General features: G+C 42.1%; 1 protein-coding gene across 1 annotated transcript in view; it reads left to right on the top strand.

Annotated features, from left to right (window-relative positions):
• The first annotated feature begins 421 nt into the window (after positions 1-421).
• Positions 422-16,916, top strand: part of RGS5 (regulator of G protein signaling 5) — a 49,943-nt gene continuing 33,448 nt past the window's right edge. The window contains exon 1 of the mRNA XM_055334274.1: positions 422-554. Within this exon, the coding sequence (XP_055190249.1) occupies positions 511-554 (44 nt within the window). The 5' untranslated portion in view covers positions 422-510. The remainder of the gene's footprint in view (positions 555-16,916) is intronic.

Raw genomic sequence — 16,916 nt, 5'->3', positions numbered from 1 at the left:
CCAGCTAAGTGCCTGGCAGCCTGGCACAAGTAGATACTCAGTCCACATCTCAGCTTTTCCAAATCTCCCCTCCTCCACTGTGGCACAGTTAGGCTAACTGATCCCTGGGGCTCTTGCAGTCCTAACAGGCTAGGATTGTGATGGATCTGGGGTAGCCCGAGGCACTCTGCTCTGTGGCTGGCTCACACTTACCCATTAAAACATGAATGGCCTGTGCTGGGTTTGAGGGCCCTGCCCTGCCCCAGCAGAATAGTGTCCTCACTGGAGCAGTGGGAAGCCTAGAGCTGCAGAGACAGGATCCCAGCCTCCAGCTCCTACAGTTGCTGCTGCTCCCCAGCCAGCGATTTCCTCTAAGGTCTGGATTGGTCCAGGAGCGACAGAGGGCTGGCAGAGAGCCTCTATATATTCCTCAGAGGGAGAGGCAGACTCAGACAGTTGTGAAGTTTTCAAAGTCTCGCTCTGCCGTTCAGAATTTGTGCTCAAAACTGAGGAGCTAAGCCACTTGCCAAAATGTGCAAAGGACTTGCAGCTTTGCCCCATTCATGCCTGGAAAGGTGAGAACCAAATTGTTTGGGTTTAAGAGATGGAGATACGCAAAATCTCTGCTCAGGGGGAGGATATCCAGGGGCAACAGAAAGCCTTTGTTGTTTGTTCTGCAACAGGTGTAGGATTGTAGACTGGGGTTTGCCTCCTCTCTGCCAACGGTACAGAGGCTTGTGTGGCCTGAGCTGTACGACACAGATCCACCATGGGGTAGCTTATGCACCATTTCATATCCAGAGCTTCATTTCCTCCAAGGAGATGCCTATTGGCGTAGGTGCTTGCTCAGAGTCAAAAGTGCATGGTTAGGAGAATGGATTCCAACATCACACTGCCTGCCTTTGAACCGTGACTCCTAGACTCTTTTGTGGACTTGGGCAATGTATTTACTCTTTCTGTATTTTGATTTCCTTCTCTGTGAAACGGAGATGCCAAGAGCATCTACCTCACGTACTGATTATTAGGACTGAATGAGCTACTGTATTTTAAACACTCAGCACACTGTCTGGCACATATTAAAACTGTCTAAATGTTAACCTTTGTTAATTGATGTGTGTGGACTGAGAGAGGGGAGCAGGTTTGTGACAAGGAGGAGGGGATTTCTCATTGTTCTTTGTATCTTGATCCCATTAGATGGAAGTATCTGGATTGCTTGAGGGAAGAAAGACATTGGGACACAGAAGTTATTTATTAGCTAGGATTCTTTTTTTAGATAAATAGAAAAACACCATTGAGATTCTCTGGTAATCCTTAAACTGGCCTGAATTCTGGAGGGAATCCTAAGCATCTAGGCTGACAATCCAACAACCCTACTTGACACGGGAAGTAGTAAAGATGTTTATCCTCCTCTTATTTCTCAAGAATAGATTTGATTACATTTGGGTCGAGTTTTCAGTATTTAAAAGTAATGAAGCCGAATTTCTTGCAACCCAACTCTATCCATAGAGGCACCAGCAGTGTTTGCCTAAGACGATTTTGTTCAGTGGGTTATTTATGATTTATCTCATCTCTTACAAGCTCAGGTCTGACTCCTATTACTGCTTTATATCTGACATGTGAACATGAATATTAATATTGAATCACTTTTTGTGTCGTTGAGTGCACAGTAAAATCTTATGCTCCATGATATAACTAATGTTCATGTGGGATATTTTAGGGTGGCCAAGGAGCAAGCATTTTTTCCTAGATTGCCTAAACCTTTTAATTTACTGGCATGTGGTAGACTCTTGCAATTTCTGTTTCCTATTCATTTTTTTTCACATTCTATTTCCATTGCAAATAGAATCCTATTTCCAATGACAATGCTGGCTGACAGGGGTGTTTTGGAGAAATGGAATTGTGGAACTGTTGAACTGTTAGCACACATTCATGGAAAAATCTGAGAGTATCCTGAAGCATAGGATGAATTTGGATGAATGAATGCATCCAAAACCACCATCCCTGCTCTTCTGTTTGTTTCATTTCCCTCGTCCTCAGACGCCCCCGCTTTCTACTTCTCTCCACGCTGCAAGAGGAACGTGGATGGGCCTCAATGCTTAGATAAGATGTTTGAAGACTCCTATAAAATAAATCAGGATGACATAGATGCTTACAAAATGAATCTGGTTATAATGGAAAGTCCTACTGAAGAGTTACATTGCACCTTCTGTTTGCATAGGAATAAAATTCAGTTTACAGAAACCAGATTAACATGTGATTGATCACAGGGGAAAGAGGACTTGCAAAAGAGTGAAAAGCAGACTCAGTTTTGTCATTATCTAAATTTGCACCCTTGAGCAAGTTCTTTCACTCCCCCAGGATTCTATATTCTCATTTAACCAGTGAGAGTTGGAGTTACTGTCCTCTAACATCTTTTTCCATGCTGACATAGTTTAAATATTTTTAAACCACAATTTATGTCTGCGGCCAACCAGAGATGCAATTAAAGGGAAATTTATCCTAATTAATTTCTCTCTAAAAGTTTGTGAGCAGAAAAGAGTCAATTAATGAAAAATCATCCAGAACCTAACGCTGTGCTGAAATCATGGCAGCGGCAGAAGCACCTACTCAGAGATTCTAATTCTGATTTACAAGAAAGTAAGATTTACTCCATGTTCCAGGAGATTTAATCCTAGAAAATATTCCTTGTTTAATGTGTAGGGAAGCATTATGCCAGAGTCATCTATGATATATTCGTAGAAACTATTTTTCTTTCTTTAGATCTTTAAGACTATTGCTTATTAAAACCCAAAGTTGACCTCACATATTTTTATATATTTAGAGAGACCAGTAATCCAAATATATGAGCAACAAATGGCCACCACCCCAAACTTCTGCCTTGTGGCATATTGAAACCAGTGCCGTGTGGGTAGCAATATGACAGTTGGTGGAAAAATGAAAAAGTTGAGTCAATTAAAAAAAAAAAAAAGGTTGAGTCAGTTCAAGTTCTTATTTTTTCACCCATGATTTTCAACTTGGGTTTTAGGCTTCTTTTGAAAATCCATTTTATTTCTAGAGTCTTTTGAATTTCTCTGAAAGACTGTAAGTTTTAAAGTAAACACTGCTCTTTGGAAAATGACAAAAATACTCTAAAATTAAAGTGTTTTTGTGATGATTTCCAAAAAAGTTGTTAGCATAATATAAGGAAGCCAGCGTGATTATTAAGATTGTTCTCCTTCAGTACTGACCAGTCCTGTCGCCAAGTTCAGTCTCTACTAACCTGAAAAGGAGAGTAGGGAAGTAATGAAAACTTAGCTTCTGACAGAGAGTTTTCCCTGGGATATTTATAAAGTGTCACAAACCTTATACCTCTGTCAGCATCTGCCGTAGCTCTGACTTCTGTTTATGATTATAAAGGCTGCTGGTGGTGAAATGTTTTCAATCTACAGTTCACACGGGAGCTCCTGGTCATCTCAAGTTTGTGACAATGTTGGGAATTTCAGGACCTGTAGAAAGTTAATGAGGAAAGTGACTTTCTGGTTCTTTAAGTTTATTATTATTTTTACTGAATAGATTCCATTTTTTTCTCCTCTCCTGATTTATAGATGGGTCTAAGTGTGAGAAATTTAGAGTAGAAAGTCGCCTAATAAGCAAGGCCACTAGTCAACTAATTCTTTAAGGGCAGTAAGCCACATGGAAGCACCTTGCTTAGTAGGCTAAGTCTCCTGGGTCTGAGGATTAAATAAATACTGCTTTTGCAAGGATATGAACACATCCTTGGGCCAACTATGGAGAATAATTTGCCAATGAACTTGAACAAGTCATAGCTCAGTCAGAGTAGATAAAACACCATCAAAGAAGCCTACAGAGATAGTGAGAGTGCCTCTAGTTGACCTTAGGATCATACTTTCTGGGAATAAGTATGAATCTGAAGCTTGCTGTGGCTCATAGAAAGTCTCGAGATATAATCACCAGTATTTCAGTGAAACTTTATAATGTTAAGAAAGTAAAGGAACTGTTTAATAAAGTTGAGATGTGGTGAGTCACTTTTGTTTTGGTTTTTATTGCTGACACAATATTGATTATTTCTCTGGATTGCTTTTCAAACTCCATACTTGCCTTAGGCATGAGGATGAATGACACAGACCCTGCTCTCAAGGAAACTGCAGTCCAGTTAGGGAGACAAATAATAAGAAATGAGTCTATGGTGTTGAGATCCTCTATGAAGGAATAAATGATGGAGTGCAAAGAAGTACAAGACTGGGAGGAGGTGGTGGGGAGCTCAGAGAGCTTTTGGGTCAGGGAAACTTTGCAAGAAGTTATAAGAAATGATACTTAACCCAGGCTCATGAATGAAGCCTTGGGAAGTAAGGGGTTGGTCAGGTCTAGCTGAGAAGAGTCGAGAGAAAGAAGGCAAGGCCAAATCCCCGGTCTGCCTGGGCAGAGTCAAGGAAGGGAGAGGGCCCAAGGAGCTTGGCTGCTGTTAGGGCATCTTTGGACTTTGTACTATCCCTGTATTATCTCTCTGAGGCAAGGGAATTTGAATTTCTAATCAGTTAACCTCCCATGCAGCACATCCTGTGTACTGTTGCCTTGGAATTTGTCGAATTCCCTTCCACTCCTGTCTGTGAAGATGGAAGAGATTTGTTCAGGGGAAAGATATTCACCCCTTCCCCTTCGCCTAAGGAGTTTATTTACTAAACAATCAGACAAGCAGGCACATGGTAGGCACTCAATAAATATTTTGTCAAGAGAATGCACAAATACATTTATAAGTGGAGACAGGGCTGCTCCCAGTTTGGCCTGGTGCTTCATCTGCTTGCAAAGAAAGGGATGGGAAGAACAGTAGAGTAGCAGTGGTGTTAGAGACCACGATGAGGAGAGAGTGCTCCAAAATAAAGAGGAGCTGGGGGGCGGGGGAGGGTTAGGAGAGGGAGGAAGGTGGAGAGGAGCCTGCAGCATTCCTGCAACTTCCTTAGGAAAAGAGGCATGTCTTTCTGTCTCTGGTGATGGTAGGCCTGGGGCTGCTTGGGGAAGCTTCTGAGCCTATCACCCTGGCTCTGTCTCCTGCAGCTGCTGCCCGAGCTTTCCCGATGGATCACATCCCCGATTCTAAAGGGGCGCCTCTTCCTAGTCTTTCATTCAGTCTGGGTTAAGTTGAAACACCAGATCTCAATTCAAAACACATTTGGGTCCCAGAACCTGAAGTTTGGGATGATCCTTGAAAGGTTATCTAATTTTTCCTTCTTGAGCAAAGACTCTCCACTGTTATGGGACAGCTGATATCTAGGGACGGGGTTAATGCTTCATGGTCATGGCTTTTGTCTGTCCTCCTGGCCAGAAAGCAAAGGAACTGAACTTTAATTAGTTCAGTCAGGATCAATCCTTAGTAACAGGAACCAGGCTCTGGCTGGAGACCAGAAGATAGCAGGTTCCTATCTCTTTCTTCCTCTAAAGTCCCAATCAGTTCTCAGATAACACTGAGCCTGCACTGTATTTCCAAAGCTGAGTCATCCAGAGGATAAGGCAGTGAAAGCCTGTTTTTGATGGCCTGAGGAGGTAACTCCTAAGATTATACATTTTAGGAATATTGAAGAAAGCCCGGAGTAAGGAAGGAGGCAAGTTCACAGTCTACCCTCTGCCTTAACATCAGCAAGGAGGTGGAGCGGAAAGAACATGGTGCTCATAACTCTACCTCTATTACTTCCTAGCTGTGCCAACTGGAGAAAGTCACTAAACCTCTCTGAGCTTCATTTCCTCATCTGTAAATGAGGATATTTTTCTTATTGGGGAGAAATGCTATAACCCCTATCAAAGAATTAATTTCCTTCCATCCTTCTTTCCCTCTTTGCGGGTAGTCAGGAAATCATTTAAACCTCAATTATGTGCCAAGGCCTTTGATAGAGCTTATTTATTTCCATCTTTCCTCATCATAACTTCATCTTTTTAAATAATAAAGATGAGTGTGTCGGATAGTACAGAATTTTTACCATTTCATCCATAATTCTTTCAGCGGATATCTCCTTTAAAAATATAGCAACTTTTCACAAAACATTAAAAGCCATCAAAAGCCATGATCATACTTAAAATTGAACAATTCTTTAATATTAGAAAATATTCTGTAAGCATCCAAATATCCTCAATGACTTTCTTGCAGCTGGATTGTTTGAACCAGGATCAAACAAAGGTCACACTTTTTTTTATTGTTATTACTGATTTTTATTATTATTAGATAGATAAGCACCAGCCATTGATCTACCATTGATTATGTAGAAGTACTTCTTACAAATGCACTTAAGGACGCCTTGAAACTGAGAGGCCAGTGCTTTTATCTAGTGGGGAGACATTAGCAATCTTATTAGAAGCAATTCGACAGAGCAGGTGTGGTGAGGCAGGGAGCACTGTTCATAAACAACACTGACCTGAGAGGTTTGTCTCCAGTGCCCTTTCTCCCCCTCTTCCTGTCCCTTCACTGAGCACAAAAAGCCTCTCACAGAGCCTGCCTGGCTTCTCTACATCAAATCACATTATCTTAGTCTCCAACTGCTTACAACACACCTTGCCAAGAGCTGGAAGTCTCTTGGGGTGCAGATCCTTTTTCTGTTCTTACTTCTCTTGGTGTGGGAACTAGTCCCCTTCCCTAACTTACTGCTGAACTAGCTCACATGCAGCCAGTCACCCTTCCAGCCAGGACTGAAGGATATCCCCAAATCTCCCCCAACGAGCAGATAACACATAAACCCCAGGATTGCTTGAGGGACCTTTAAATCTCTCTTTAGTCAATAGGCTTCCTGTCTTTTATTTCTTTTTCTTGCAATTATTCGTAGAACACAGAATTTTTATTCATTTATTTATTTACCGCCCCCCCCACCAGCATGCGTGCATGCATGAGGGGGGTGGGGAGGATAGGAGCAGGGAAGGGCAGAGGGAGAGACAGAATCTTAGGAAGTCGACACAGGGCTTGATCTTACCACCCTGCGATCATGACTTGAGCTGAAATCAAGAGTCAGGTGCTTAACCTACTAGCCACCCTGGTGTCCCTGTAGATCACAGAATATTTAGATGCAAGTGTAAAAGGTTATATAACACATGGAAAGGGTAGTGGGTGGGGAATACAGGTGTCCTGAGCTGTAACCTTGGCCTCTGTAAGCAGCAGCAGGATGAGCCCTGAGTCAGTGCCTCTCCCAGTCTCATCACCATACTTGTAGTAGTGATGAGTCAACTATGTGATCCTCTACCCTCCTTTCAGCTTCACTGCTTTATTGTCCTTAATTTGGACATTATATATTTTGAGGAAAGATTATACTTTTATTCTAATTTTACATCTCATCCCAATCCCACAGGAAGGCCAGGGAGCTAACTTCTGGATGTAGCTTGAAAGCAGCAATCACTTAAAAATGTGCAATCTTCTTCCAGCCACTTTGGATCTCAAAGGACTAAATTAAGAACCCCATATTTCTTGAAAATACTTGTGACACATTCAGAATAAACTTTGAGTTTGTGAAAAATATATATTTATGTGCAGTGGAATGTGACTCTTTTATTTTGGTGAATTCCAGGAAGGGAAAAGATGGTTTCAGTTTCTTGTAAAATTCGAGGATAATTTAGGTTCAAAGATCATGGATTCTAACAGTCTATGATTTGTGTACTTTGTTGACAGTTAATCTCAAGAGTGTAAGCTCCTGGAGGGCAGGGAAGGAAATGTGATATAAGGACACAGACATGCCTGGCCTTGGGGGTGTGGTTCCATTGACTGCTCTCATACCAGGTCATGTTTTTCTCCAGTCAATGGAAAGAGTGGGAGTGGCCCACCCATGCCCTTCCTAGTGCTGTCCAGAATGAGACTCACACTTTGCATTAACAGCAAAAGAGTTTCCATCTCTGAGGCTGGAATGAGAAAGTTGAATCAGGATTTCTAGGCCTTTTTTATATTTAAACAGTCTTCATCTACCAGCTGCATAGATCCTGGAGTCCCAGCAGTTCTTGAAATGATGTGGGGACTTCTTTGGACTACATGAATCCATGCCAGGCATGTAGTGCACAGTGACTGCAATTTCCACCCATAGAGCTTGCCTTTACCCCTGGCATTAGAAATTGGATCTTGGGGCACCCCCCCACTCCCACCCCACCCCCCAGTGGTTTAGCGCCACCTTCAGCCCAGGGCGTGATCCTGGAGACCCGTGATGGAGTCCCATGTTGGGCTCCCTGCATGGAGCCTGCTTCTCCCTCTGCCTGTGTCTCTGCCTCTCTCTCTGTGTCTCTCATGAACAAATAAATAAAATATTAAAAAAAAAGAAATTGGATCTTTCCTGGAAAATCTGAAGATGCAGCCAATCTAATCATAGGATGCATGTGTCATTAACACAGGTAATACACACATGACTGGTTTTATTCTCTCTGACCAGCACGTTCCTGGAAAGTTCATACAGGGCATTTCTTCGCAGAACATTCCTTTTAGTTGCCATGTCAAGATAAAATAATTTGGCTTGACATTGTTTCTCCTTTAAAAAGGAAATTTGGTAGGGTTGAAAGGACTCAACCAGACAGTCTTTGAATGCTTTGGGCAGTAGGTAGCTGATGATCACAAGGGCTCCATGAGTAGTAAACAAGGCTAAGGTCACTCGTCTCTGTTCTACATGTTCTTCTTTCTGCTATCTGACTGCTTCCCCAGACACTAGTCCAACTAGTCCAGCAATACCTAGCTCTTCTGGACAGACTCTCACTCAGATCCTCACAACTCTTAAGTTCCAGAAAGATGTTAGAACTATTCTATTAACGTCAGAGAAGGGCATACAGTGTGAGGTAAGACACTTGAAGAACGTGAAGTGGTCTACTCTGTAAGGTAGTGAAGCATGTGGAGCTGTTTTGGGTCAAGCTACTATTTTTTGACTTTTTCTTGTAGAACATCTCTTTCTGGATGAGGCACTTGTCTGTGGGGATTCAGGAAGCTTTGAAGGGGTCAAGACGTTCCGTTGACAGAGTCGTTTGTTGTGTTTGGCAGCATATTTTAGGTGATAGCTTACAAGAAATACCTGAGTTCAAGACCGTGGACCAAATGACGTGTGCACTTTGGGACAAGGTCAACAGAGCAGGTCACACTAAAGACTCTCTCAGAGAAGCCCACTGTCTGAGGTCTGGTGCTGGTGCCTTCTGAATGACAAGCTTCCAGAATCTTAGACTCTGTTTCTGAATCCCCCAAATCTAAAAACACCTATCTCACTTGAACATGGACACCCCTGATATTTTTATAACTTGGGGGGACAAAAGATCAATTGCTGAAATCAGAGATCCCTGAAGGCAAACTGAAAACAAAGCTGTTCACAGAGATGAATGTAGATCGACGGGGATTTTTTTTCCTTCTTGGACAAATATGTCTCCCGTGCTCATGGGGTAGCATTTACACTTTCTCTGTGAGTTGGCAGCACTAGGGGAAACCCCCTCTGTAAGTTGGGATTTTTTTTTTCAAAATTCTCAGCTGAAGTATCAAAAGCCTTTAGTTTAGTTTTTATTTTTTTTAACTGTCCTCTAACTTTTATCTTCCAGATTCATTAAGATTAGCTTAAACTTTGTCTCCCTTCCTGGTCCACACAGAGCCCCAAGGTCGGTAATTAAGCCAAGATGAGTGGCAGAGTCTGGACTGCAGCGAGGGGAGGAATATGGGACTTTCATTGGCCACTCATGGAACATTTTATTAAATGGACCCTGGCTTCCGAACAAGGAAAGGGCAAGAATAGCTGAGACAACTGATGATTACGATAGTCTAGAAATGAGTTCCTCGCACAACCTTGGTCACCCAGATGCACACAGTAAAGTCAAATGCCTGGAATTGATAGATTTTGTTTCTTGAGAGGGGGTATGATTTTTTTTTTCTCTCCTTTCTCATACCACCAACTCAGAATCATAGTCTGTGAATAGTATTAGGGTCACAGACAAATACCTTCTTTCATAGATAAGAAAATAGGTCCAGACCTAGTTTTGTGACTTGTCCAAGATCTCCTACCTGGTGAAAGTTGAAGCTAAATCAAGGTCTGCAGACTGAGCTTTCACCTTTATTTTATTTTGTCTGATGGACTTTAGTTTATGAATTTTGTGTGTCTTCACTTGTAAAATACTTGTTCTTCCATAGAAACCATCTTTCAAAAGGTTTAGGCTACCAAATAAACTATAGTCTCTAAGAAAAAAAATTTCCCCCATTTCTGCTTACCAGATGCATAGAGCTGCCAATCAGAATAACTAAACAGCATGAGACAGGCTTATTACAGTAAGTAAGAGCCCAGAGACTGAAAATGAGATTGAGTTTGACTTCTACCACTGTCATTTATCAGAAGATTTGGGGCAGGGGGATCCCTGGGTGGCTCAGCAGTATAGTGCCTGCCTTTGGTCCAGGGCATGATCCTGGAGTCCTGGGATTGAGTCCCACATCGGGCTCCCTGCATGGAGCGGGCTTCTCCCTCTGCCTGTGTCTCTGCCTCTCTCTCTCTCTCTGTCTCTCATGAATAAATAAATAAAATCTAAAAAAAAACTTGAAAAAAAAGATGATTTGGGGCAAATCCACACACTTCTTGGTAACTCAGTTTTCTCACCTGCAAGATGGGGGTAATATTCATACTTCCCTCATAGGATCGTTACATGCACTAAATAAGGTTATGCACTAGGTGTGTTGAGTAAACCATTTCATTACCTGGACATGTGTGATTTTTCTTAGTGTATGATTTTTCTTAGTCATTTTCAATTAGGGAAACTTTGCAGCCACGTCTCAGAATGGGGCCAGAACAGGGAACTGCATAGCATCCAAAATTAAATGAGACAAGAACCCCTCCCAGCTCCCCTTCTTCCTGTGCCTGTTTCAATGCCTTGTAGATTGTTCCTCTGTCATCCTAAGTGAACATTTCGCCAGAGCAGGCCATATCTCAAGGATTTAACTAGATCCTTTATACCATTTAGAAGACTTTGTTCTTCCCGTCTGCGTTCTGTGGCGTATCCCTAGCACCTCTCAGGGCCTGCTTCCTTGGGCCCTTTCTCCTTTGTGTTTTATATCTAATGGTCTCCTATCAGCTATGACTTGCATTTGCAAGACATGAAATTACACATGCATTTGTCTAAGATCCTTTGTGCCTTCAGTCTAGGGGAGGGCCCTCAGCTCAGAGACTCCTGCTTTGCTTCTTTCTGGTGGCAACTGGGTGACCATCTGCATGGTTCCTGGACATTGTTTCTATCCCAAGCCCAGTTCTCTAACTTAGCAACTCCCATCCTATCCCAGTAACCACACAGTGTAGGGCATCCCCATTCTTCAGGTCCCGATGTGGGAGTGCCACAATGCAGACTGCGTTGCCCCTGGGGATGAATGTGAGGGAATGCTTATGAGACAAGTGTGCAGGTTTATGACCCAGCAACACACTCCTGAACTTTGAAAACATCTTTGGAATTTTTAGAAAATGTCTTAGGTAGATGTGGATTTCTATATCAAACTTTGGGAAGGATCCAGGGGAAGACGGAAGAAACACAGGAAGCGAGCACCTGTGTGGGGATGCACACGGATTCCCCGTCCTCCCTGGTCAGGACAGGGTCCAGCCAGATAATACATCCCCAAACTTCAACCCTCAGGGAGACTTTTCTGTTTCTCCCTTGGGGAGAAGCTAGCCCTCTATCTTCTTCACCCTCACAGAACTTTTTCATCTTTCTTCTAGCTCATACCTCTTCTTCCCCTACTTCCCTCAGATTCAGCTTTGGTTGGATATTTGAAAGCACCTGGTTTAATTCTTACTCTAACCCTGCAAGGTAGATATCATCAGCATCATTGTTTTACCAATGAAAAAGCACAGATAATTATTTAAAGATTTCATTTATTTATTTTAGAGAGAGATAGGGAGAGAGAGAGCACAAGCGAGGGGTGGGGCAGACGGAGAGGGAAAGAGGGAATCCTAAACAGACTCCGTGCTGAGTGTGGAGCCCGACACCAAGGCTCTATCCCAGGACCCTGAGATCATGACTTGAGCTGAAATCAAGAGTGGGATGCTTCTCTGACTGAGCCATCCAGGTGCCCCCACAGCACAGATGATTTAAATGTCAGGCCCAAGGTCAGATAGTACACTTGATGTGCATGAGTTCCAAGGAGCTGGTTTCAAATCTAAGGCTTAGTCCACCATATCACAGTTGCATTTCAATAAAATTATGTAGATGTATCTTCTTTGTAAAATGAAAGCTACTTGAGGTAAGGAACAATCTCTTCTTATTTTGTAAAACTCACCCCTATGCTCTAGCACGGTGCCTGAAAGATGGGGGTCTTTAAGTCTATTGCATTTGTGTCGGATAAGTGAATGGAAATGAGTGTGTGAATCAATAACTAGATAGTTCTTGAAAATAGAAATCTTGAGAATAATAAGGGGTTGTTACCATATTTTGGCGGAGGGAGAGATGAGTGGTATGAAATCAAATTCCATGCTTCAGACAAGAAATAGTTCTCTTCTTCCGCACACTTATGTCATTATTTTGCCCAACAAACCCTTTTAATAATTTGGCAAAGATAAATGTTAACCAACTGTTTGTGATTATTCGAGGTAATGAATTTGGATCTGTTACATGAATTCACAGTGAGAGGACACATTAAATTCTGGGAACCATGGTTTTATTAAGTGATGTAGTACATGTTACCGTTGAGTAAGGTCCCAGTGAATTTTATTTTGATGCTCTTTCCTTTCTGCCTTCTTCAACACTCTTTATTACCCACTTTATGTCCTTCTTTTGTAATATATGAAACAAGTTAAGTAAGGTAGGGGCCATGTAGAACTAGAAACCTCCAGTCTGCGAAGTCCCTCTTCATAATTTAAAGCAGAATAACATGGAGATGTTCAAAGGCTATGGGTCACACCAGTGTTCAGAGAAGCTCTCGTGGGAATGACTCTGACCCCTCCACTTTGGGAACTCAAAATAAACCATAAATTTCTGTCTTCCTCAACTTGAGGACGATGTTCCCACTATTTATTATCTGCCTTCCAAGCTGAACTACCAAAAGTCCAGAAATCTTGCCAACAATATTTTGAATAAAACAGGGAATTGAAGGTCAGAGGGAAATAATCTGTTTCTATCCTGTCTTGTCCCCCCATGGCCTCTTTCATTACCCCCACTAACCTACTCTGAGTGATGAATGTGTCGGAGACAGGCCATGAAAGCATGGGAAATATCTCCATTTCCACAGGAATCCTTGGGTAGGGAGTAGCCAACGCCTGGGAAAAACAATACTCTTTTTTTCCTCCCCATTTTTTTAATAGCGGCACAAAGGGGGTAATATTACAGTGTAGCTCTGAGCCACTCCAGGCAGCAATAGACATCTCCAGATTGGCTTTTTGTGACACCCCATAGGGGTGTTCTCCAGCAATGTATTTTTTTCTATGCCCTCAGAATTAGTTGCATTATTCCAAAGTGGAGGCCTTCTGAAAGGGGCTTATCTTGCATGTTAGTCAACCAGATCTTTGTTGAATGTACTCCATTCCATTCTGTTCTGTTTCATTCCATTCCATTCCATTCCATTCCATTCCGTTCCGTTCCGTTCCGTTCCGTTCCATTCCATTCCATTCCATTCATCCAATAAACATTTAGTAGTAAACACCCATGTCCAAGACATTGTGCTAGAGATAGTGGGGCAAATATAATTAAACAATAATAAGAATATATAACTTTTAAAGACTATTTACTACGCTCTAAGTGCCATTCTAAAGATTTCAATGCATTGATTTATTTAGCCTCATAACATATATATGGCACAGAAACTAGAGGCTCAGAATCTAAGTTACTTACCCAAAGTCACCCAGCTGGTAAGTAAGAGTTGGAATATAAGCCCAAGCAGTGTGGACCTGTGATCTTAGGACTTATGGCAGCTTTAATGTACTTAATTTCAAGATGCTATGGGAGACCAAGGAAGTAAGATATGCTATTAGCCCCCAAGAATATTGCTATCTCATTGGAAGTGCATACATCTGGAGCTCCTAGATGTACACTCATGAAGGACTAGCATTATTTCTTGAAAATATGCTGTCCACAACTTTGCAGAAAAAAATGTGTTCTACCCCTTGCACTGTAACTTCTTAGAATAAGATCTTGTGAGATCTTGTAAAAACTTTTAAATTTCCATAAACCTCAGTTTTTCCACTTTTAAAGTAAGGAGATGGCAAATTAAAAACCCTCTAAGGTCCCTTGAAATCTGGATGGTTTGGCTCCAACATCCATGCCCTTACCCACCATACTATTCCATCTCTTGCCCTTTAGCTTTGGTATTTGATTTTATGGGTAAGAGCCCAATACTCCACTTTATTGTCCCTCTAGGAACAGCCTCGTTGCTTTACAAACTCTTCCAGTTATATAACCTGGGACAGGATTTTTCCACAGTTGGGAAGTGGACATTTTCTTTGCCAAGTGCAGGGAAGAGATTGAACACAACTGAACATGTTATATGTCGCTGTAATAATGGAGTTGAGATCTGGAAAGTGTCACATGAGATCATCTGAATAGATCCAGGTGGTTGGTTATACATAACTTACATTATCCAAAACAGCTGGTTGCTTGTCTTTTCTTGATGACTTTTTTTTCAGCAATGGAAATTTTGCCATGTATAGTTCACTATTCCCATGGTTTCATCACCATATGGTTACTGAGTTCTCCTGAACACTTACTGTTTTAATTTAAGCAATCTTGTATTTGTGTGGGGCATGCTTTTCCACACTTACAAGTGTCTGGTTTTGAATAATTTAAAATGGATGCATCATTATTTATGCTTCTCATTTGAAGCTTCACAATGCCTTGAGGCCACTCTTCAGACCTTTGCTTGGGTCTGGATATCATTTTGGGTGAAGCCAGGAACTCTGGTGCTAATGGTCAGGTCTCATGGGCACCTTCTATCCTTCCCCCTCTGTGCTCCTACCACCTCCCTGGAGTCCTGCAAAGGAGTATGTGGAATGGATGAGGGTGCTGGTTTGAAGAGTTGTAGAACACTGAACCATAGTCCTCTGACCTCTGACCTTGTCTCAGGAATGCTCTCTTGTCCCTCTCTACTTTTCTGCTTCTTCTTTTACCATTCATTAAAAGCAGTCTTCCTCTTTGGGAACAGGTCAGCCTACTTTCCCAACGAGTTTAGGGTCTTGGAAAACCAAGGCCAGAAATGGAACATTACCTTCTGTTAACATCTGCTTTTGGCTTCTCCACACAGCTCCCTCAGAGGTTACAAAGCACAATGGCCTAGTTACCTCAAGCATTGTCTCAGAACAGCAATTTGGGGAATATAGATTCTTGAAAGTCAGAGGCAAAACTCTATCGAGAGGATTACATGAATTAATGCCTCGATAAACTAATACTGTATGTAAACTGTTGTTTACATAAACCTATTACTATCTTTAAGAATTGCTGCCAATCACAGGCTTTCTACCTATTTGATGTGAGGAGGAGTGACTGATTGTAGGAAAGGCATTAGGGTTCAAAGCCAATGGCCAAGAAATTCTTGAGACGTCTTTAGTGCAGAAAGGTGGTTTTATTGGAGCACAGACAGGACTGTGGGCAGAAAGGGCTGCCCTCGGGTCATGAGGAGTAGCCCTTATAGACTTTCAAGTTGGGAAGGGTTTAGGGAGCACAGTAAGTCTCTCAGGAATTTTGGAGCAAGGTTTCCGGGATGTTGGGGTTCTAGCTATTGTTAGAAAAAGGTCATGTATTACTGTTTAGTAAAAACTCAGTTATGGTGTTCTTCAGATATATACCCGTGGGTCATATGCTTGGGGTATGATTGCCAACATGTATTTTGGTGGGTTTAGAGAAGGAAGTTTCCAAAGGAATTTTTATATGTTGAAGTAGGCTTACAGGGTCTTGGGGGTCGGACTTAAGGTTGCCTTTTGCCCTTAGCAAAGTATTAATATCAAGGCAGCTGAGTTCCTAGAGAAGTGTCCCCTTGCCTGTTTCAAGGACTTGCCAAGGGGCTGTAGGTAGTAAGGAAATTTAATAATTTTTCTCCTGCCTTTGTTTCCCACATCATGACCTCTTGACCAGATGGAGAGCTTGCACCTAGATGCAGGAACTGTGTGATTGAAATGAAAGCCCAGTGACCTCACGTGGTCCTCTACACTTAGATATACCAGGGATCTGGAGAGACAGAGGGTTTCTTCCCCAGATGACTGAGGAAGAAAATGAATCATCAAATAGGACTGGGCTTTACTCACCTACCCATGTCGAGTCTGTTTTTGATCAATTGGGAGTAAAGAGGGTGCCACAAAGATAGACCTTTCCACACCACCTATAGGTGAACCAGGCCCTCACTTTTGTTTTTGGTCACTGCTGAGACCATCCTGGCTTTTCCACCTAGCTTTCCTCCTGTCTTCCCCAGGGTAGGGTCACGAGGAATTGCTTCTGACATTTCCTCATTCTCTCACTTTGGTATCGTTGTCATTTCACCAAGAAAGTAATGTTGAAGGCAATGTCAACCAAGCAAAGGGACAAAGCTAAAATAAAACAAAAGCATTTTGAGGGTCTCAGAATTGCAATACAGAGAATACAGATCCAGGTAGCACCTCAAATTGCAATGTTTCCACCCCACCTCTCTGTGAACAAAAGTCAGGGGTTTTTTAAGACAAAAGGGAATGCTTATATATGTTTACAAAGAATTTCTATTGGTGTTGGTGGCGGGAAGCAAATCTTAGCTGAACATAATTGGTTGCTAAGGTTATCACTAAGCAAAAGCTCTTACTAGAGCAAGTTGCAGGTGTTCAGGCTGAGCCCTCGCAATATTTGCAGTTTGGCCCAGTTGAAGGTTCATGATTTCATACTATGAGAACATGCATAAGGCCCAATTCTTTAATGGCCTCCAGGCTTCATTTTAAAATCCCTGGACATAAGTAGCTCCGTTTCATTTCACCTTTCGCAGCATTGAGTTCATTTATTCTACCCAGAGAAAATGAGCTTAATGCAATCAAATGCCAATATCC

Source organism: Nyctereutes procyonoides, unplaced genomic scaffold (genome assembly GCF_905146905.1).
Source record: "Nyctereutes procyonoides isolate TBG_1078 unplaced genomic scaffold, NYPRO_anot_genome, whole genome shotgun sequence".
Lineage (NCBI taxonomy): Eukaryota > Metazoa > Chordata > Mammalia > Carnivora > Canidae > Nyctereutes > Nyctereutes procyonoides.
This window is presented reverse-complemented; position numbering and strand designations above follow the sequence as displayed.